This window comes from Lissotriton helveticus, chromosome 5_1, assembly GCF_964261635.1.
Source record: "Lissotriton helveticus chromosome 5_1, aLisHel1.1, whole genome shotgun sequence".
NCBI lineage: Eukaryota > Metazoa > Chordata > Amphibia > Caudata > Salamandridae > Lissotriton > Lissotriton helveticus.
Genome location: NC_136065.1, coordinates 1101349407 through 1101372181, shown reverse-complemented (window position 1 = coordinate 1101372181; position 22775 = coordinate 1101349407). Strand labels below are relative to the sequence as shown.

Sequence of the window (22775 nt, the reverse complement as noted above, 5' to 3'; positions counted from 1 at the left end):
TCTATTATTTAGTAAGGGCAAGTCTTTAATGATATTCAAATTAATTCCTAAAATTCAGACACTGAAAATTTGCTTCTGGTTCTTGGTCAGTGTGGTCCAACATTAACTATTGGGGACAAGCGAAATCTTTACCACATTCCTGCATGCCTAATGATCTTGACTGGTTCTCTTTTCTGGTATGGAATGGAGTGGGTCAGATGAGAGGTGACAGGGTCAAATCACAAGGATTCAGGGAGTACCAAACCCAAGACCTAGTTGATTGACCAAGACTGACATCAAGAAAATGTCTAAATAAACATAATGCGGCACAGAGGAAGTGGAGCAAGAAGTCAGTAAAAAAGCAGGTGTCAAATTCAAAAATAGTTTGGAGAAGAAAGAACAGTATGATTCCTAGATTTAATCTTAAACGTTCCAAAACTTAAATTTTGAAAAGCAATAGATAGAATAAAATATAATATTGAGGCAAATCAGGGGCTTATTTACAACCACCTTGCGCCACCCGTACATCACTTTAAATATGGGAAAAAGTGATGTACGAACGGAGCAAGGGGCTTGTAAATAAGCCCCACAGTTTAAATAAAAGCAACAAATAAAAATGGAAATGTCATAAAAATTATATGGGGGAATAATCTTATTTACCAGGTGAAAACAACGTTACAGGCACTGGAATCACTGTTGTAAACTCAATCATTAGTGCTGTCAAGTCTTTACCTTCAAAGCATCTTTCTCCTTCTCTATTCTTTGGTGGTCCAGATGCACCTTTACCAGAGCAGCTTCTTTGGATGTGATTTCTTCTTTTAGTTGATCTACTTGATGATTCATGATCTTCAGTTTCCTCTTCATTTCAGTGATTTCATCCTATCAGAACGAAATAGAGTAACACAACATGAGCTACATAAAAAGCCTTGTATGCTCATAGTTTGACATTGTTATGCAAATTGAAGACCCAACAACATAAAAAATAAATCTATAAACCTGGAGGTGGATTTACTTCTACAAAACAAATCTAGTATATTCACATAACTCAAACAAATAAATACTGTACTTTAGATCAGCCGCGGCCAGTGCAGGTAAGAGCGGTGAATCGGTGAGGCCGGGAAAGGGGGGGGGGGGCATGATGGGTGGGTTTGGGGGATTTCCACAGACTATGGAAAATTAATTATATATAATTTATTATTAATTTTTCCTCTGCGTTGTCTGTTGAACCCCCACTCCACCGCTCTTACCTGCACCGGCCGCGCCTGCTGTAGCTAAAGAAGGAGGTTGAAGGACAACTAACTAGGTATCCTTGCAGACTGTACCACCAAATAAAAGTACATTACGTGATCTACATGGAATGATATGTACCAAAAATACAATCTTAGTGCACCCATATTGTGTTTTTATTTAGCCAGTGTGTGCTGTCTTATCGTTTAAAAGTGCCAAAATATCTTGAAATAGTACGGGCATACATCTTGACCTTTCCATAAAGTCTCTGGGATGTCTGATTACATTCAAATCTTTTAACTAAACACCTCAATGATTGAGGATCTTTATATATATAGACAATGCTGAACCAATACAGCCAAAATGAATGTGATGACGTATGCTACAGTAGAAATTCACTTGTCTTTATAAAACTGTCTACAGAGACACATCCCTCCTGCAGCCTTATATCCATATCATGCCAAACACAGTGGAATATCGTTTATATACGATACTATGGGTCACACCAAATGTGATGTCACTAATAATGCCACGTGTGAGGTCATGAGCAACATATTGGCGGAGGTGTACTAATAAATGCATACATGAGCCTAACTGAAGAGTTTCAGGGGTCTTTAGGATTTGGATTGCAATTATAATGTTCCTTCAATGTACGTATTTTTTTAGAATTCTTTCAGTTTACTTAATGATATGGAGATGCTACAAATCTAGGTATCAAAGAATAAAGCACTTTAAAGTAGATATTTTAATGAACAGATGTATTTTGGGTGGTAATGGTGCTGCCTATGTGGTTATGGTTAGATTACTTTGTTCACAAGGAAAGACTATAGTTACCTTTATGATTACTTCATTGCTTTTAGTCCATAAGCTCTTGACCATTATCAACAGCTACCCAATGAAGGAACTGGACTGCTTCTACAGACCTTAAATAAACCACTTTGTAGTCCTCACATGCTTGGGTACATCATATGAGGTACAACATCATCCCAGAGCGTATGTCTGTTCTTGCTGGGTTTTTCACTTTAAAAAAGAAGCCAATGATTGTGTTTTCTAACCGATGCCCTAAGAGTCAGTGGGAGGGTACTGATAAAGGGAAAGAGTATACAGATAAAGAGAAATTTACATCCTGACTCTTTACCATTATCCACTTAGAGGATCCCACTTTGAGAAAAAGAAATGGAGGTGGAAAAAGAAGATATTGGCTGCTTAGGCATAGGTGGATCAGTTGTGGGGAACCACCTAGCCAAGCTCTGAGTCTGAGTCAGTCCAGGAGGAGTCCTCAAGAATTAAAGCAGAATATACATGGAACAGCATAAACAAACTGTGGGTGAATATCACCATTGCCACATTAACATGGTGGAGCGTACCCTGATAACGGAAGGAAGTTGGGCTCCAAGCACAGTGTAGTACTGGACAAGATAAGGAGAAGCGCAATGGCTAGAGTGGTCAAAACCGAAGCTGGGAAACAGGGTTCCTGTCTCGGCAGGGATGCTCAAAATTCTTCAATTCACGGCAAATCACATAATCTCCTGTGCCTAACAAAATAAATGCATCCATCTGTAATGCAACTGGTACTCATGTAAAGCGCTCTGATACCTTTGGGTCGAGTTTGCGCTATATAAAACTTTAAAAATAAAGAATTATCTTGATTTTCATGTGGGTCTCCAAAATTATTTTGGAATGAAAGGGATGTGCATTCTAAACATCACTCTATCTTTTTGAAAAGTTTTGAATGGCTCTTAGCCACAAAGGGCATGAATCTCCTTACGTACCTAGCCATTGTCAAGGCCACAAAAAAGCTTTTTTCCAAGCTTTGCGATGACGTTGGCTCAAAGGGCTTATGCATTAGCCAAGTGAAAAACATATTTAGATCATGGGAGGTGGCAGGGTGCCGTACCAAAGGACTTAAGTTAATCAGGCACCTCACATGTTTTAGGTCTTGCAGGTGTCCACTTGCACTTATTGTCTGCCAGCAGAAGGACATTGGATCATCTACTTAACATATGAGTCGATTGATGTTCCTCCCAAGTGTCCAGTGGTAGAGCGTGAAGAATATGCTCTTGTAGTGGATTTTAGTGCAGGGTTTTCTGGCAGGCATCAAAACCTCCAAGTTCTCTGAGGAGAGGCCTAGGAGTAAAAAAGGTCAACTCCTCAGGAACCATGCATTCAATCTGAATGCTGCAAGGGAGGGGAACTGACCTCTCCTTCTCTTTATTCTAGACAATATGGCTATGATTATTCTGATGAAGGAGGAGAAGATGCAGGTAACAGACCAAGCAGGAGGTGCACGAATGGCAGTGAACCAAGGGTTGTCCTGGATCTTTTGGAGAGATGCAAAAATATTTATGACAACACCCCCATCCAGACCTTTATCATACTATCCCTTCAAGAGGCAAGCGTTCAACAGGTGCAGTTTTGGTGAGTTGTAAAGGTATTTATGTTTGTTCAAAACCAAGCTTTAAGGATGGTTCAAGGATTTCTCAGAAAACACAGGCATGTGGGTTGAACTCTATGAATTGCAGCACACCACCTCTACCTGGAATGGCATTGCCCACAATTAGTCTTCCGCCTCTAGTTTGAGCTTGTCAAATGCTCACCTCATTACCCTGACACAGGGAGATAGTTTCCTCTTCTGGAAAATAAGTGCAGGGATTCATAACAATCCTTTCTGGGATTCCTGCATTCAAACCTCCTCTCTCAAAACCTGAAGCCTCTACTGACTCAGTAGAATCGTGTTCCAATATTCAACTGGGCTTTTGCTGGTGCTGTACCTGTTAGTTTCTCCATTTTCATCTGCTCTCATGTTGGGTCATCAGAGAGTAAGTTTCTTATTAACCTCAGTTACATACTTTTCTGAAATTAAAATACAGTGTGCTTAAACCTCCATTGGACTCTATCCGTTGCTCCACCCTGACCTAGGCACCGGTAAAAAAGAGTTTGGTCCCCAGCTATGATCTTCAAGTTAGACAAGAGAAGCAACATAATGCATTTGTGGATGTCTCATAGGGTGTTTTCGTAGAATTTTTAACTGCTATTTTATAAACTGGAAATATTGGCATGTGCTGTTTTCTGCTGCTATAAAAGTAATCCGTATTGCAAGTTCGATCAAGAAAAGATTCCTTAGGCAATACATCACAGCTCAGCCATCCTTCTAGACAGAACTCTACGTTTCACTGTTCAATTTTCTCAGGTAGACCCACTATACATTTTTTATTTCTTCTTGGTCACCCCTTAGCTGATTTAATTGAAAGAGTGTGGTTTCTAAAATATCCTACAAGAAGATGCTGTGTGTACTGAAGATTTGGTGTTAATTGAATGACTAGTTGCAGTTCGGGCAGACAGAAACGAAAACCCATCAGGAGACTGCGAAAGAGACCCTAAAATTTCAAGTTTGGAACAAAGCACTGGTAAACTAGGAAGAGTTAGGAATGTTTTTCCCTCAGCTGATCCCAGTGCATCACCAAGTGCAAATGTAGGGCAGGCATGCAGAGTAGTGCATGATGTACCAATCCCATGCCAGGCCACCTGTAGCCCCAGAAGACTCTGGAATACCAAAACGTGCAATGTCTTTTGGTCAGGAAATGAGGTATTGCTTTGCTGATAAACATAATCCTCTTAAATGAGTAAAGACCAAGATGGGAATGAAATACTGCCTTGTGAACTGAATCCTTCAGGAGGAAAACAGAATGGCTTTTGGGCACTCTATGGAGGATCCAACCATGTAAAGGGTTTACAATTCAGAACCAAAGCTCTTTCTAAACAACACTAGTTTAGTATAATTGTTTTCCTTGTTAAAAAAAAGTGCCTCTTCCTACTTGTAAGCAGAAACTTTTATGACTAATAATGAAGTTCCAACAACATTTAATAGCACCCTGTGCTTAATGTCCAGATTACATTAGAGAAACAAAAAGCTTAGAACAAATTCACTGACTACTGCTGCTGGCCTACATTCCAAATTCAACAAAAGCATTACCTAAGTATATGACCATCAGGATAACTTGCATTTATGCCTGTATATGAGGACGATATTCAGAGGACAACTGTTAAAAGTATTATTTCCCACATGCTGCCAGGCGTAAGCAGCTGTAACTTATCAACTGAACCTCCTAATGTGCCCCTATCCACTGACTAAGCCCCATAAGTGCATTTGAGCGTTTAGCAGAAGTTACTGCCCTTAACACTGGGCAACAGCACTTAACTGCACATTCCATATAGTTTCTTTTTCAAGCAAAGACTTTTTAAGGCATGGGCAAAGAGGGCAAAAATACAATTTTATTCATCTGACCCCTCTCTCTCTTGGTGGTCTGGATTAAGGCTTTACGATCATAAAACCTCGCTCTCTTAAGTGAGTGTGATAGCAATTTTCTTGGGTACGCTCGATCCTTGAATTTATTCTTAAGCACCTCTGCATGCTTATAGAAGTCATTGACATCAGAGCAATTTCTTCGAAGCCGAAGAAATTGGCTGAAAGGAATACTCTCCTTCTGGGACTTGGGATGGAAACTCGAGAAGTGAAGGAGAGTATTCTTGGCCATGGGTTTAATGAATAGCTCCACTGATAAGGGGCCATTCGAATTCCAATGGTGAGATCTAAAAAATCAACCTTCTTGGTGCTATAAGAAGACGTAAACCTAAGATTGGGGTGTCCTAAATTAAGCCAAATCAAACATTCTTCAAGGAGGTCCGTGGTACCTTCCCAGATGAAAAAAATATTGTCAATGTAGCGGTACCAGCCCGCTACATTTTCGAAAAAAGGGGCCAATTCATTGTATATATGTTTAGTTTCAAAGTACCCTACATAAAGGCATGCCAGACTGGGGGCACATGTGGCCCCCATACTGGTCCCCTTGAGCTGCCTAAAAAATTCAGTCCTGATTAGGAAAACATTGTTGGTAAGAATTAACCTGACGCAGTCCACAATAAAGTCCTTATTGGCACCACCCAGGTCCTGATCGGTCAGCAAAGCCTTGATCACATCAACTGTGTCAGACTGAGGTATATTAGTGTAAAGAGACTCAATGTCAAGGGTAACAAGACACTGAGTCTCTTCACAAAATGGTAGCCCTTCAACCAGCGAGATGATATGTGCCGAGTCTCTTACATAGGATTTCAAGCCACAAACCAAAGGTCTTAGAAAATGGTCCACATATTTGCTGACCGGCTCTAATAAGGAGTCTATACTGCTGACAAAAGGCCTCATGGGGGGGGGGTTTCCTTGTGTTTGTGCACTTTAGGTAGGCCATAGATGGCCGGAATCTTAGGTTCTTGGTTATTTAAGAATCTAAATTCTTCTTCACAAATGTAGCCAGCCTCTCTTGCATTAGTTAAAAGGTCAAGGCAATCGCGTGCTATTTCTGTTACACAGGTGACATTCACACGCACATAATGTTCTTCAACCTTGAGTAATTTAAGCATCCTATCATCATAATTAATAGTGTCAAAGACAACAACACCACCCCCTTTATCTGCAGGCTTTATTGTCAGGGTGGTATCGTTACTCAACTTGTTCAATGCAACTTTTTCATTCTTACTAATGTTGAAGCTGTGTGGTCTATTTTTGTCATCTAAAGGTTTGTGGATCCCACTCTCCACAGCTGCTTCAAATGCTTCAACATTTTTACCCACCATCCCTAGGGTGGGTGTAAAAGATGACTTTGGCCCGAGTCCTGAAATATTCTCACGGTCTCTACTCTCTCTATTTTCAAAAAATCTCCTAAGTCTTACTTTCCTAAAAAATGACCTAAGGTCCTTTTCTAATTGAAATTTATCTAGATTGGTGGATGGGACAAAACTAAAGCCTCTACTTAAAATACCAAGTTCTACCTCACTCAGATCTTTGGAGGATAGATTAATCACTGGTAATCGGCTGGACGCCAATAGCGTTTACTCCGGGTGCTGATGTATTCCTGCTGAGGAGTTGCCCGGTAGTCCTGTTGTGGGTGACCTCGATTGAATTGGCCTCTCCCTTGATTCCCATTGAATCTCTGGGCTCTCCTCGGGCGTGACTCTAAAAAATGGCCTTGATCACGCGCATTTCTACCGGGGTTTTCACTTCCATGACCACTCTCATCTTCGCTACTAGAGCCAGATGACTCAGAGAAGGTGACTTGTTTTCTACCTCCTCTGGAATAAATTTGTTTATTTTGTGGTCTCTCCCAGTTTCCATCATTTCTCATTTGGTAGTAATTCTCTTTTAAGTAGGGATATACTCGTTCTTCTAAGAAATACTCAATATCTTTCTTCAGTTTATTGGTCTTCTTGTTTAGTAAATAGTCACTATATCCCTCCACATCTCTATTAATATCTTCAAGTTTTCTTTTTGCCTCTTATAATGCAGGGCAGTGTTTTAATTCAGCCTCTAACTGGTCTATTGCATCTTTTTCTATAATGATAAGATGTTCTGCCGTTTCGATAATTAAGAGCATCCAATCTCTACTGCATCTGTTAGAGATCAATGCCCAAGTCTCGAGAAACTTCTTATTATCAATAAATAGACCAGGTTCGTTTCGTATTTAGATTCTTAAATAACCAAGAACCTAAGATTCCGGCCATCTATGGCCTACCTAAAGTGCACAAACACAAGGAAAACCCCCCCATGAGGTCTATTGTCAGCAGTATAGACTCCTTATTGGAGCCGATCCGTAAATATGTGGACCATTTTCTAAGACCTTTGGTTTGTGGCTTGAAATCCTATGTAAGAGACTCTGCACATATCATCTCGCTGGTTGAAGGGCTACCATTTTGTGAAGAGACTCAGTGTCTTGTTACCTTTGACATTGAGTCTCTTTACACTAATATACCTCAGTCTGACACAGTTGATGTGATTGAGGCTTTGCTGACCGATCAGGACCTGGGTGGTGCCAATAAGGACTTTATTGTGGACTGCGTCAGGTTAATTCTTACCAACAATGTTTTCCTATTCAGGACTGAATTTTTTAGGCAGCTCAAGGGGACCAGTATGGGGGCCACATGTGCCCCCAGTCTGGCATGCCTTTATGTAGGGTACTTTGAAACTAAACATATATACAATGAATTGGCCCCTTTTTTCGAAAATGTAGCGGGCTGGTACCGCTACATTGACGATATTTTTTTCATCTGGGAAGGTACCACGGACCTCCTTGAAGAATTTTTGATTTGGCTTAATTTAGGAGACCCCAATCTTAAGTTTACGTCTTCTTATAGCACCAAGAAGATTGATTTTTTAGATCTCACTATTGGAAATTCGAATGGCTCCTTATCAGTGGAGCTATTCATTAAACCCATGGCCAAGAATACTCTCCTTCACTTCTCGAGTTTCCATCCCAAGTCTCAGAAGGAGAGTATTCCTTTCAGCCAATTTCTTTGGCTTCGAAGAAATTGCTCTGATGTCAATGACTTCTATAAGCATGCAGAGGTGCTTAAGAATAAATTCAAGGATCGAGCGTACCCAAGAAAATTGCTATCACACTCACTTAAGAGAGAGGTTTTATGATCGTGAAGCCTTAATCCAGACCATCAAGAGAGAGAGGGGTCAGATGAATAAAATTGTATTTGTCAGCAAATTCTCAGACCTTAGCAACAAGATAAAGAATGTAGTCAATAAGAACTGGCATATCCTAAACCATAATGAGGAAATTGTCTTAGAGAGACCTCTTTATGCGTTTAAGAAGAACAAAAATCTGCGGAATTTGCTGGTCCATACATACAGGGACAATGTTGTGGATTATCAAAGAACACTTGACAACACCAGAGTGGTAGGCAATTTTACATGTGGTAGTTGCAATGTGTGCCCCCAATGTATAGTAGCCTCTGAGTTTACTAATAATGAAATGACTGCGAAATGTAGGACACATAATAATTGCAGGAGTAAAAATATTATCTATCTACTTGTGTGTCCTTGTGGGCTTTGTTACATTGGAGAGACAGGGAGAGAAGCCCGCATTAGGTTCCAAGAACACAGATCAGCAATCAAAACTAAGAAGATTACAGCTCCCATTGTTACACACTTCTTAGAGAAAAAGCATGGAGAGAGTGAATTCAAATGGTTCATCCTGGAGAAGGTTAAGATTGGTAAGAGGGGTGGCAACATTGTCACCATGAGGAAACAAAGAGAACAATGGTATATCTCCTATTTCAACACTGTGAGAAAGGGACTTAATTCCAGAGAGGAGTGGGATAGGATTATTGGAGCAGTATAGTTATTTTGCTTTGATGTGAACAGTTATGCTTACTCTGAGTTGTGAGCATTTAGTATCTCAGTAAAGTAGGGTCAATCACGCCTAAAAGAAATTGAGACATTTGCAAACTTGACTGCTTCTGCTATCTTGTGATAGCAGTCGCTACTATGTGGACATCCTATTGATCACCATTTGTGGTGTTTTGTAGTACACTGATATCCATCATTTTTTGCGAAGAAATTCTTTGCCCAGAAAACGATTTTAGTGTGCGGACTTTATACTACAGTCACACATAATTTCTGGGCTGTACATGTCGGTGAAATGTATATTTTCATCATGCTTTGTAGTATAAGGGATGTGACATTCGACAGCTCCAGTACATATCGCTTCTATAAGGTATCTTATATCCTGGGTACTTGTCAGTGTTCTTTCTGTATTGTACTCATTTGATGGCTATTTTATCTTATCACAATATCTGTGGAAAGTAATGTGTAGCCTCTAGTGTAATAAAATTGTCTCCTTGATGCATCCTCGCGTTTTGCAGGGAATGTGTCATTGACTCATGTCCGTAAATGTTTTTATGTGTGCTCCTGATTAATAAATTTACAAGAGCATTGCTCTTTTTACAGGGTCACTCTGTGGTTTTTTTAATTAAATGTTGACTTCTGTCTGTGGATAACAAATCGGTCAGAGCAATGTTCTTTTTGTGGGTCCACTACGCGATTCATTTTTTTGACAATGTGCGTGAATGTGGATACTATCCATAGTCTTGTTTCTATTGCGAGTTTCGAAGGAGAAACAGGAAGTTTTAGCGTTGTGGGCGTATTACCCGGATTTCCGTGCATACGTTCGATTGCGGCGCATAATATGGGTATTTAAAGGTCAGTGTTTGGGTGGTCGGCTGACCTTGCAGGCTTGATTTGGATGACACGCGGGACGCCGTTTATCCTACGAAACCGGTAAATATATAGTCACGGACGTTGTCTCTTTGGGGCGCTAATTAGGTATTGATATTTCCCTAACTATGTTCGTTTTTATTTTTATAGGCGGTATCTCTTCCACATGAACCGCTACGAAATTTTGAGTTACGCCACTATTTAGGAGTGTAAGTATTTTTTAACAACGTTAGCTTTACTGGGCAGGAGGCTAGCAATATTTGTAAGAATAAGCAGCGATTCGTAAATTGAGTGTACCTATCTACTTCTTTAGGTGGATGAGATTTATAAGTATACTGAAGAGTGCTTGGTTACCGCGTGTCTAGGAGCTATAACATTTTATTGATGTGAGTATATCTAACTTTACCTAGGCAGTGAATAGTTGAAGGAAAGTAGATATTCATCCCTATTTATGGGCTATCTATCTCTGTCTCTTGTAGTTTCTATTCGTATTCCTAGCAGCCCATTTGAACCAGAGATATCGATCCTGGGTTACATTGATATTGCAGCCCTGATTATCAAGAAAGGTGGGTCTGCAAACGCAGCTTGTTAGTGAAAGGGTACCGGGAACTGTATACATATATATACACCGCTTACTCCGTATCCTTTAATTATAGATTGCTGGCAATAAGAAGAATTTCCGCAATAACACAAGAGTCTTATCAAGGACATAGGAGGTATCTGCCCGGAGGTGTCCTTTGTAATAATACAAGGTATGTGTTTGCGAGATTTGCTATATTAAACTATATTAGGCTTTCTGGGACAGGATGACTATGTTGTGCCCCTCAGCGATCTGCCTACCAGGATGAACCTGTTTGTGTCTCTTACAAATTTTTTTTATAAAAAAAGGTATTTTAACCGATAGTAGTAGACGTGACTGGCGGTATCTATGATTGGTGGCATAATGTAAATAGGCCCTATTAGACGATAGCCTATCACAATTAGAGCTCATAAGGGTAGCATTGGAATAACACTGACACCCGTTTGATGTATTGAGACCTATTTGTTGGTGTATAGATAGAGGTAATTAATGGTTTGTAGAAATGGAACAAAGGTGATATCCTTGCTTTTATCAAACCATTTGTATATTGTCTGTGATTATTATCATATGCTACTCTGTGCTGTGTTTATTCTGTTATTTATGTTTAGTATGTTCATGTGTGTACCTGTGACACTATCTAATAATTTTTGAGGCAATGTAACTATGAGATTTGCTTAATAGGATGTTCATTATGTAAATGCAATTTTGTTAAAATGTAATGTCTTGTTTTTTAGAAATGTTATATGTATCTTTCTTAAATTACAGAACTAACTGGGAAGACATTATATGTATTCCTGATGAAGGTGGCTTTATTAGAAGGTCCGCCGAAACGCGTCGCAAGAAACAAAGGAGGATTTTGTCCTACATTAATTGGAGAATAATTCTGACTCTTTCGCTGAATTGATTTTCTGTGTATTACCTCCTTTTTACAAGTAGGAATTTTATTGTTTCCTTATTTTAATTGTCTATCCCCCCTTTTTTTTTATTATTGTATTATAAATGAATAAACTGTGCAGAATGGTCTCATAATTTAGTTGTTGTTTATATTGCTTCACAAGTATAGTGTCATGGTATTGTTGGTTTATGTTTATATGTTTTTGAGAAACTTGTTCCTACATTAAGGTGTCCCAAAGGGAATATTCTTTTGACGAAAGTCTATTGTGGTACTCCATCCCTTTGGTTGCTGGGGTCCCTCTCTTTTATTAGAGATACTATGTACGGCCTTGTTTGGCTGGAGAGTTTTGCTTTCTTATTGGAGTGTCAAAGATTGCAGATGGCTTTGGATCAGATGAGGATACTGTGTTAAAGGTAAGACATATACCGATGTGTTGTACATGTCCTGATAGTGAAATACTGTGTATTTCGTTTTTCACTATTGAAAGGCTGTCTGTCCCATAGGATATCATGGGCGCTGCACTGTAACATGTTACAAGTGTAACTTTCCATTGGGACAAGATGGAGAAACGGGGTTTAGGCTCTCTGAACTCAGAATTTACTAACACATCTTTTAGTAAATGTGTTTTTTAAATTATATGTTTGAAAATGGCAGTTTTAGAAAGTGGGCATATTCTTGTATAACCATTCTGTGCGCCTTTGCTTGTCTGTGTATTCACTGTCTGGCTTTGGAGTGACAGGGGCTGGGGATGTACATTCACTCTAGACAGTCCAAAGGGGGCTTGAGCTGTGCTCTGCCTTTACTGGGAGACTTATATTTGAGTCGAATAGACCTAGGCTGCGTTTAGAGTAGTGGGAGGAGTTTCACTAGCATCTGAATAGGCTGTGTCTCCTATGCACAATGCTGTCTCTACCTCCTGTAGCGAAGCTGGGCCAAAGAGGGCAGATTTGGTTTAGACTGGGCTGAGAGACCCTTGCCACAAAGAGAATAAAGAAAAAGTGGGGTATAAGTATTGGACCTTAAACTCAGTGAATAAGATCACGTTTGGACTCAAGAGGAACCTCTGCCAAGGAGAAGAGCTCGAGAGCTGAATGGAGGAGTACTTCCTCTTTGCTGTGTGTGCTTTGCTGGGTTGACCTGCAGTTGCTGCTTCTGCAAATCAGAGGACAACGACTGGAACTTTGCTGAGAACCTGTTTGAAGAAGAAATTCCAAGGGCTTGTGTGTGTTTGCCTCCTGTTAAGAAGTCTCAGGGCCACAAAGGCTTCACCTGGGCCCACTGACCAGCACCTAGACCACTCTGTGGACTCCTGTATTCAAAAGGGTGCCTATTCCAGTTCCTGGGCCCTGGGAAGTGTGTTGTTGGTGCTTCAAAGCAAGAAGAACAGCTCCAATGCCATCAGCAATGCTGCTAGTGAACCCACAAGCTGCACAGTGGCTGATGGCACCATTCGTGAAGTGCACAACGCACTGCCCCATCTGCACCTCAGCTCCGACGCCTGTTGATGCCTTACGATGCCTGCAGTTATCGGCCTTCCCGATGCCAGGGCTCGTACCGACGCCATCACCGCCAGCACCAGCATCACATTATTGCGGAGTTGATAACCAACGAGGGTGACTTCAAGAAATCTTCGACGTAGCATTGTCTCAAGAGAACCGATTCCTCATTGCCGACGCTGCCCAACCTCCCTGTCCTGGACTCGACGCCTCACCTCCTCCTGGACTCAACGCCTTGCCTCCCCGGTGGCAGAAGGGAACCAGCTTCGCCTAGGCACAGACACCTTACCTCCACAAGACCGTGCATCACCTGTTCACTTTGTTTCCAAGGTACTGTTGTTTGGGGGGACCGTGTGACTCCGTGCCCGGCCCGCGTACCTCATGGTCAGTGTCATACTTTTGATTTGTGCCTTGTCACAATGTTGTAATAGCCCCAGGTGGAGCTATTTTGTTTGTACGGTTCTATTTTTGAAGTAACCGTTCTAAAAATGATATCTTGATACCTGTATGTTGGGTTTTTGTTGTTTTAGTCTGGTTTGGTTTAGATAAAGATACTACTTTTTTCTAAACTGGTGTGGTGTCCATTTGTGGTGTTTTCACTGTGTTCCTGTGTGTTTGGGTACAAATACCTTACACATTGGATTTGGGATAGGCCTGTCTGATCGTGCCACACTACCAAGGGGGCGAACAGGGGTTATTTAAAGTGTGTAATCCCATTACCCTGTCTAGATGGAAGGGTTCCCTACTTGCACAAAGGTGCATACCTCTGCCAATTAGATAACCCCATTTCTAACATGCACAATGTATGAAAATACCCACAGCAGCGAAATACACTTATACAAACATACAGTTGAAATAGATTCATGCCTGGGTTAGGTGTATGCAGAACATATATGCAATAAAGCCTTAAGAACTGTATCCAAAAGTAGAGCAGTGGTTGCATCGCCCTGCATGCACATCAACTCAGGGCACCATTGGCAATCTGTTTTCACAACCACATCACGTGTGTGTGTTTTCTGTACTCTACACTAAAGAAGCTGTGCAATATTCATAGATTGTATGCTTGCCTCCATCTCCTTACTGAATAAATACACAAAGGATATGCAAATGAATTATGAATCTGCTCAATAATGCATTTATTTAGAGAGCGTTTCATATTGGAGTGAATTCTTGCAAATGCCAAACAACTAGGTGGATTTTTACACTGGTGGGGCAATGACAGATCTAGGCACATAAAGTTCTCCTTCCTACTCTGTACACATTTAACTATCAGGCCCATGCCGCAATTTTAAAAAGGAGTTTGCTATTAGAATAAAACAAACATGCATAGATATTACTAAAATATTGATCCAATTTCAAGAACTCATTTAAACGGCATTTAAACACGACATTGGTGCGGCATCTTTTCCTACAACCCCTGTTTGGCTTCGAGTGCCAGATTGTAGTATTGTAAGTGGTAAAAGCAGCCTCTTTCATAGTCATTTAGGAATATCATATCCTTTCCACTTTCTTGTCAGCCGTATTTGTGAAAACACTAATTAGGCAATGATTTGAAGTTGGTCAGTGTTTTCTAATCTTTGTACAAACCCGTTTCTGCAGAAGTTGAAATTTGGAGTTTAATTCGCATGTACAATGGCCAGTAATTAACAAGTGCATAAAATACCTCACCCTTTGTTAAATTTCAGCTGCAAAAATCTGCAAAAACACAGGAAATCAATATGGTATGCATATTTTATCTGTGGATAGTCATTGTGAAGAGCAAACAATCATAAACTTACACAAAGTGTAAGTTTAGCTTTGTGAAACAGGCCCTTACTCTTTTGAGGGTGGTCTGATGAGCCTAAACCTCGTGCTGGCCCTCCCTAAAACCATGCATACTCCCCACCCATCCTCTTACCTCTATTCCTAAGTGTTTCCTATTTTCAAGCCACTTCCCTCTGTTGCTCCCACATTTACCACTAAAAATCATACCTATGTGTGAGGAGATGCCGCAAGCAGTGCAGAGATCTCCAAACATATATGTATAGGAGAGGTGGAGAAGTAAACTTTGCATGTAGGTTTGTGAATAGCATTCTTAGTATCTGTTGCGAACAGGAGCGGCCCGTGCAAGTAAGATCAGTGGGGCGGGGTGGAGAGTTAGTCAATTGATGACAAGGAGTTAAAATAACATTTTTTTTTAAAAAGAAAACCACTTACCTTGAGTTTGCTGAATTTGCTGAATTTGCTGAATTGCCAATGTGGCAAGCGCAAGGTGAGTGGTTTTATTTTATTTTTTAAATTTTTTTTCCTCCTTGTTGTCTATCTACTCCCTCTCCACCCAGCCCCACCGATATTACCTGCACGGGCCGCTCCTGACATCAAAACGTACTACAGAATGCAGTTTAGGAATAGTCCCCTCACCCTAGTTTACAAGATTACGCAGGCTCAGGTGAACCGCCAGGCTACCAGCTAACAACTGAGGTATTCTGAACACCGTACCTGAGCTTCAATGAGATTTTTGCTGTAGAGGTTCCGGTCTGATCTCACGGCTTCGTACAGATTCTGCTGTTGCTTTAATTTCGTCTCTGCCTCTGCTATCTTCTTCTTGTGGTCGAAGATCTGCATCTCCCGCACTTTAATATCCTCCATGTACTGCAGGACCTGAAATAGAAGGTAGGAAATGAACAAGGTATAACTGACTACTGAGATGATCAAAACAACTTGGACGCCATCTTATCAGGTAGCTGCATATATTTGTAACTTGAACATTTAATTTTTAAATTACACATTCTCAGACCCATAAAGATCTGGCCTACGGTTACTGTTTGTCTCAAAATATAGGTCACATGCTCCCGTGCCAAAGGCATTAATGTATGCTCTGTAAGGAAAGACAGGGTTTGAAATTCGAGGAGCTGGAGTGCTGCTGTTGAAATATTAAATCCGGAGTTAAACAGGGCGGAAGTGAAGACGTGAGTTGTGCCTTAGATCAGTGTCATTCCACGAAGCCCTTGGATGTGACTCGCGACGTGCGAGACGTCATTAAGGAAGTGAGTTAAATGAGAGGACAAGTGTCCTTTCTGTGAACTCGAAATACAACAAGAACCGAAACTTAGCTTCAATCTATCGTTCGACTAATAACTTGTTAATGGTACATACTGTATGCTGCACTTTCAACTTCCACATTGAATACATTAAACTATTAGTACGTGAACCCAGTTCATATAAATTAGATAATCATGTCTAATCACAGTGATGCCAGTTCAAACATATTGTTCTCTGGGGTTTCACCAAAGGGCAGGAAGAATTGTGTCTGCGCAATAATTACTGCGGTTTCATTCTCGAAATCAAGCTCTTGTTAATGTCTGCGAGTTGATGGTCTTTAAGGGAATCTGTAAGATGTGCAGATTTGTTTAGTCTTAAGAATCAGGCATAGATGGGTGAGGAATGGAACTATGTTCACAGAGCCCTTCGGCTGTGCGCAGTGGTGAGGGTTGGACCCAGGACCCTACCACTGGCGCACGCTCTTTGCCTGGGCACAGCAGCCTCTGGAAGCTAGGCTTGGACTTTAGGCAGGTTCGGCCGCCACTCTCACGTTCAGAGAGTCTACTGGACAAAACCTTTGCTGTGCACAGAGGTGCCAATGCAGAGGGCATGGTATTCAAACACACCCTAAGCCCAACCCCATAGCAATCAACAAGCTTCACATGTCTTTTTACCCTGAACAGGAGGCTCTGACTGCTGCAGCCCCCTATCCTTAGCCTTGTGGGCTTACCTTGTGTTAATGTATTTTATTTAAATCATAGATAAAACAAGGCACCTAGGATCTGTTATGGGCACTCCCTGCACGTTATGCATCAGCAGAAGTGCGTGGTGTGTGTGCATGTCTAGCTGTGGTCACCGTTTGATGGAAACGTATGTACAACAAGTCCACTCTTTACCTTCTGTGTCATATCACTGGCTTCATTGATGTATCGGTCTCTCTCCTTTTCGAGCTGGTAGATGATGTTTCTCTGCTTTTGAGCCTCCTCTTTGAAGCTGTTGATGTCCTCTTCCAGGTTTTTCTTCGACTGCTCATGGAGCTTCACCAGGTTGAGTTGTTTCTGAGTGGCACTGGTAGCCTTTATCATATTCTACAAAAGAGGAAAGCAGGACCTTTAATAGTGAATCACAGTTACCACAAAACAAACATCAAAACTACATTTGACTTGAAACCTTTCAAGGTCTTATATCTGCCCTCTTCTACCAACATAACGTCCACTTGCAACAGCAGGAGATATTAGGTATTTATGCTAATTAAGAGTGAGCTACAGTGTTTCCTATATGCATACTGTCAGTCCAAATGTATAAGAACAAGACTAGGGGCATTGCACAACTGGGAGGCAAAAATGCTCTGACGAAAATACACTATTTTAGGTGCAACTCCCCACATATTCTGTAAATTGTCAGAAAATATACTCCACGCGCTTGCACTTCTAGGCAGAGAGAAACACGCAATTCATGTAGATATGGCCTTGCAACGGTGCGTCCTACTTTCTTTTGAACACAGGTCACAAAGCATGCATGAGACCTGCTGCCTGTTGCGCATTTGGCATAAGTACTACATCCCCATGCTGAGTCCTGACCTCTGTGGACGTAAGTGCAGTGGACACAAGCCTACCACTGTAGCACACATTGGCATCCAACAGCACCATGATATGGGGAACAAAGCAAATGACTTCAGAGGATCTCACGACTGATCGCTCACATGCTACCCTGAAGAGCAGCATCGACATGTATGGGCCTTAAAAGACCAACATGTATCAATGCGTTTAATTACATTGTCACCCAAAAGGTATGTGTAGAAAAGCAATTCTGTGCTCCATTGCTCATGGTTTACATGGCAAGTGAAGGAAGGGGATACTTCCTCTACCTGTACCCTCTCCTGTAGGAGCACTGCGCTAGTTTGGAACTGCCAATGGGAACAAGAGGTGCACCCGATGGAAATCTGAAGGCATTCCTCTGTGAATGAGGGGTGCACAGAGATTAGGTACCATCCCAGAGTATAGATTTCTCACTGGGACTCAAGCCACTTGTAAGCATCTCTCCTGTGTGTAGACAACCTACTAACCTAGCAGCTTTTGCTTGGTTGAATGTATACACATATACCAACATTTTAGAATGTTTATTTGAGACGAAAATGTATAACTCATAAACTGATGTTTGAAGAAAAATGGTTGGATTTCCAAATTATTTTAAAGCTGACATTTGAGTGATAGTTACTTTGGTGTCACAAGCACTGCACTATGGCTGTAATGTATTACCGATGTAAAGACACTCCAAAGAGACAAAAAGCCTTTTTTACATTTCTACTGGCAACCCTGCCTGATGCACTGAGGTGACTGCTGCTGGTAATCTTGCTATGAGTGGCCATCAATGTAATCTTGTCTGATGTGTTCACTATTAGAACACTAATATTATTAGTAGATTGGGATGATTATTGCTAACATAAGTAGCTCTTATTACAGAAATGTTGGGGACTCTGAAACAGCACATTTAGTGAATATGCAAATTCGCCGAGTTGATTAGTACACATACAAAATTAGCTGTTTTTCTGACTTTTTGTACATGTCCTAAGGTGCTTGGAAGCACTAGAGAGTAAGAAATCATGAATGAAGACAAGGAGGCGTAACCTTTGAAGCAGTTATCAACATGAGCCAGGAACGCCGACAGCCACACAGTGATCCCTGATAAGACAACCTCCCGGCCGGAGTCGTTCAATCACACATCCCAGGCACACTTCTGTTCCCTAGAAGGGGACAATCTCTGCACGCTTGCTATCAGTTCCTCATTATGGAAGGTGTATGGGTGTGATAATTGTCACAAGCTCTCAAAGAGGGGCTGAGGTAGGTGTGGTGTTGTGTGAAGCTCAGGGAAATGCGAGTATGGGTGAGAAATACCCTTTACACTCACACTTACAAAGTGAGGGTGAGGAATGCCATCTGAAAGTGGGACCGAGAACCAGGCTTGGGGACGTAAAAAGAGGAACCTGGCGAGATCTGCTTGGATTGGCAGAGATCGTGGCATGAAGAGAAAAAAAAGGCACTGAGGAGAGATCTGATTGGGTGACGGAGATCCTAGTAGGAGGACACACAAAAAGGGAGAGGGGATAGATCTTTTTAAATGACAGAGATCCTGGCATCAAGAGTCACAAAGAGGGACTGAGGAGAGATCTGTGTGGGGTGACATAAATGCTGGTGTGAGGAATCAAAAGGGATCTTGCGAGGGGTCAAGACCCTGGCATGAGGACCCAAAGAAGGGCTTAGGACAGAACTGCATACAGTGACAGATCCAGACACGAAGAGTCATTAAGAGGGACTTATCAATGGTTTGGTAGAGTGAGAGGAATGCCATTAACCATAACCTGCAGTGGTCACTCCTGTCCCTGTCCCTGTCGTCTACATGCCACATGATCACTGGGTCACAGTGACATTCATCCCACCCTACTGAGCACAAGACTTCTGTCACTCATTTTCCATGTTATATCTGTCACAAAAGTTATAGAAAAGTTAAATTAGCCACACACATAGCAAAAGAAGCATTGGCATAGCCAATAGGTCTCACCTTTGGGACCTTATAAGTATTTAGTTATGCAGCACAATATCCTTGGTGTAACAACATCAACTGTTGCATGGCTAAACACTTATAAGGTCCCAACGGCGAGACCTATTGACTATGCCTATGCTTGTATATTTCTAGTGATGGGTTAGCCTAGCATGCAAATGTATATTTAGTAACTTTCACTGAATAATCTATTTAATTTGTACCAGACCCTAAAATATTTAAAGTTTCAAAGCTTTACACAATATTTTGTGAATAGTAGCCTATTGATCAATTGTGCAGCTGCCTGGTAACACCAGGCCTAGAGGTGGGAGCCTGCCCTGTACCTAGTGCAGTAATTGTAGACCCCACTCAGAAACTGGTAATCCCAGAGCCTGTCGGTTTACTCTTCGGGGAGATTGGGTAGAGTACTGTGGGAGATAGATGAAAATGAGCGAAGGAGGAGAGGAAAAGGATTAAAGAAATGCAAAGAAAAAAATTATAAGATTGAAGAAAGGGATAATGATGAGAGAAAGAACATAAGGACGAACAAACAAGGCAAGGGAAGAGGATGTCAGAGAGGAAGAAGGGAGGAATAAGGAAGAAGAAACAAAAGATGGGAAGAAAGGAAGAGAAGAAAGAGGAAAGAAGTGGAGTAATAGGACAGGAGACAAGGTTGGTAATAGGGAAAAGTAAATGAGGAACTTTGAGACCCTTAAGAAGGAGCACACCTTTTATTAGCAGCAGGGCCCAGAGATGCACCCTCGTCTATATTTGAATATGGACTTGCATGAAAACACACATGCACGCACGAACGCACACACACACACACACAGACAGGTACATTAAAAAATGCAGCAAATTTTCTATTTCCTCCCGGGCCCACCCATTTGCATGGCTGCTAGCTCGTGTTTTTTCAGGCACCATGAAAAAAAACCTAAGTCAAAACTGAGAAGTTTTGCCACATTCTTTTTGGCTGCATTAGGAGAGTGGCAGAAAGGGCAGATGCAATCCGGGGAAGAAATCCCTCCCTCCGAAGCTCTTACACAGAGATGCAGGAAAAGCAGAGGTCTGACGCAGTTTTGCGGAAATCAGAGGAGCAGGTAAGTCAGTTTGGGGATTGGAAGGGAGTAGCTCCTTCTCTGGAACGCTGTAGAGGCGGTGGCTGGGTACAGCAGAGAAAGGCCGACTCCTGGTGTGGGCAGCATACCCATCCTCCCGGGCTCCTTGGGAGGGGGGGTGCATGCCGTAAAGTCCGTCACGGGTCCGTCCAACGGGTCAGCAACGAAAACAGACAGAAGGAGAAATGGGCAGAGAATGACGAATTAAAAAAAAAAGGTAAAAAAGCAACAGAAGAGAACAAGAGTGCTAAAAAGAAGGGAAACAAGAGGGAGATGGGTAAAGAGAAAGACAAGCGTGCACTCCTCCATGGGCAGAGAAGCACAAGTTACTTACCTTCGGTAACGATATATCTGTAAGAAACAGTAGTTAGTATTAGATTCCTTACCTTAGAATATCCCCAGGCTTCAGACTGGATCTGGAAAATTTTGCGTAGCAGTATCCCTGCGCGTCGGTAGGCGTCGTCGGCGGCTCCGTGTCCGTCATCGGCGTCGTTGGCGCCGGGATGACGTCGTCGGAGTACTTAGACGGCGCTCTCGCGCGCTGACGTCAGTTCTTATGCACAGCTTTTCCGCGCCAGAAACGCTGAGCCATCATAAAAACCAACACTGGTGCCATAAAAACTAGGGCCCTGAAAGGGGATGACCTTAACCCTAGATATCGGTTCGCAGAACGTGGAGGATGGGTGGGGCGGTAAGGAATCTAATACTAACTACTGTTTCTTACAGATATACCATTACCAAAGGTAAGTAACTTGTACATCTGAAAGAAACAGGTTAATATTAGATTTCTTACCTTAGAATAGATACCCCAGCAATACCAACCCCGGTGGTGGGTCTGCGAACCAATGATCACACCAGAAAGCCCTGGAGAACGGAACGGCCGAAAAAGCCATCTCTCCAGACTTGGCTGTCCAGGCAGTAGTGTCTTGCGAACGTGTGCAGCGAGGCCCACGTTGCTGCCTGACAGATGTCCTGCAGGGGGGCTCCCCGACCCAGGGCAGTAGTAGCCGCCGTGGCGCAAGTGGAATGGGCACGTAGCCCCACAGGATGCTCCTTCTTAGCCAGAGAGTAACAAGCCTTGATTCACAAGACGACCCATCGAGAAATGGTCCGTTTGTGCACTGCCCGTCCTTTCTTAGCGCCCACGTAACCAACGAAGAGTTGGTCATCCACCCGGAACTGGCGTGTGCGATCCAGATTATATGAGAGCGCACATTTTGGGTCCAGATGGTGGAGCCTCTCTTCCTCTTTCGAGGGATGCGGAGGAGGAAAGAAGGTGGGCAAGAGGATGGACTGCCCGAAGTGGAAGGCTGTGACTACCTTGGGCAGGAAAGAGGGTCGCGTCCGCAACACAACTTTGTCCGGATGGACAGAAAGGAACGGAGGTTGAGAAGAAAGAGCCTGGAGCTCCCTAACTCTCCTGGCAGAGGTGATGGCAACCAGGAATGCAGTCTCAAGAGTAAGGAGACGAAGAGGACAGTTATGAAGTGGCTCGAAGGGAGCGCACATCAGATAAGTCAGAACAAGGTTCAAGTCCCACTGAGGCATCACGAAAGGAACAGGAGGAAACATATGAGTGATGCCCTTCAAAAACCTATTTACAACCGAGGACTTGAACAAAAAGGGCTGATCAGGGAGCCTTAAGAAGGCGGAAATGGCAGAGAGGTAGCTCTTTAGAGTGCCGAGCAGAGCCCTGCTGGGCAAGAGAAAGAAGAAAGAGGAGAACCTCTGAAAGAGGGGCAGAAAGGGGATCCTCAGCCTTAGCTGTGCACCATGCCACAAATTTGTTCCACCTGCAGGCGTATACCAATTTTGTGGAGGGACGCCTGGCTACCAGAATCACATTACAGACTGCAGGAGGCAATTCAAA

At 42.2% G+C, this 22775-nt stretch overlaps 1 protein-coding gene and 1 long non-coding RNA gene across 2 annotated transcripts in view; one reads left to right on the top strand and one right to left on the bottom strand.

The window, feature by feature from the left end:
* LOC144753511 (uncharacterized) overlaps window positions 1-11850 on the top strand; it is a 146782-nt gene extending 134932 nt beyond the window's left edge. The window contains exons 2-3 of the long non-coding RNA XR_013594393.1: window positions 3427-3624; window positions 11604-11850. This is a non-coding gene — a long non-coding RNA (uncharacterized LOC144753511). The remainder of the gene's footprint in view (window positions 1-3426; window positions 3625-11603) is intronic.
* CFAP58 (cilia and flagella associated protein 58) overlaps window positions 1-22775 on the bottom strand; it is a 702265-nt gene that overhangs the window by 397455 nt on the left and 282035 nt on the right. The window contains exons 9-11 of the mRNA XM_078641175.1: window positions 17147-17338; window positions 15708-15869; window positions 712-858 (exon numbers count right to left, since the gene is read on the bottom strand). Coding sequence (XP_078497301.1) covers window positions 712-858; window positions 15708-15869; window positions 17147-17338 — 501 coding nt within the window. The remainder of the gene's footprint in view (window positions 1-711; window positions 859-15707; window positions 15870-17146; window positions 17339-22775) is intronic.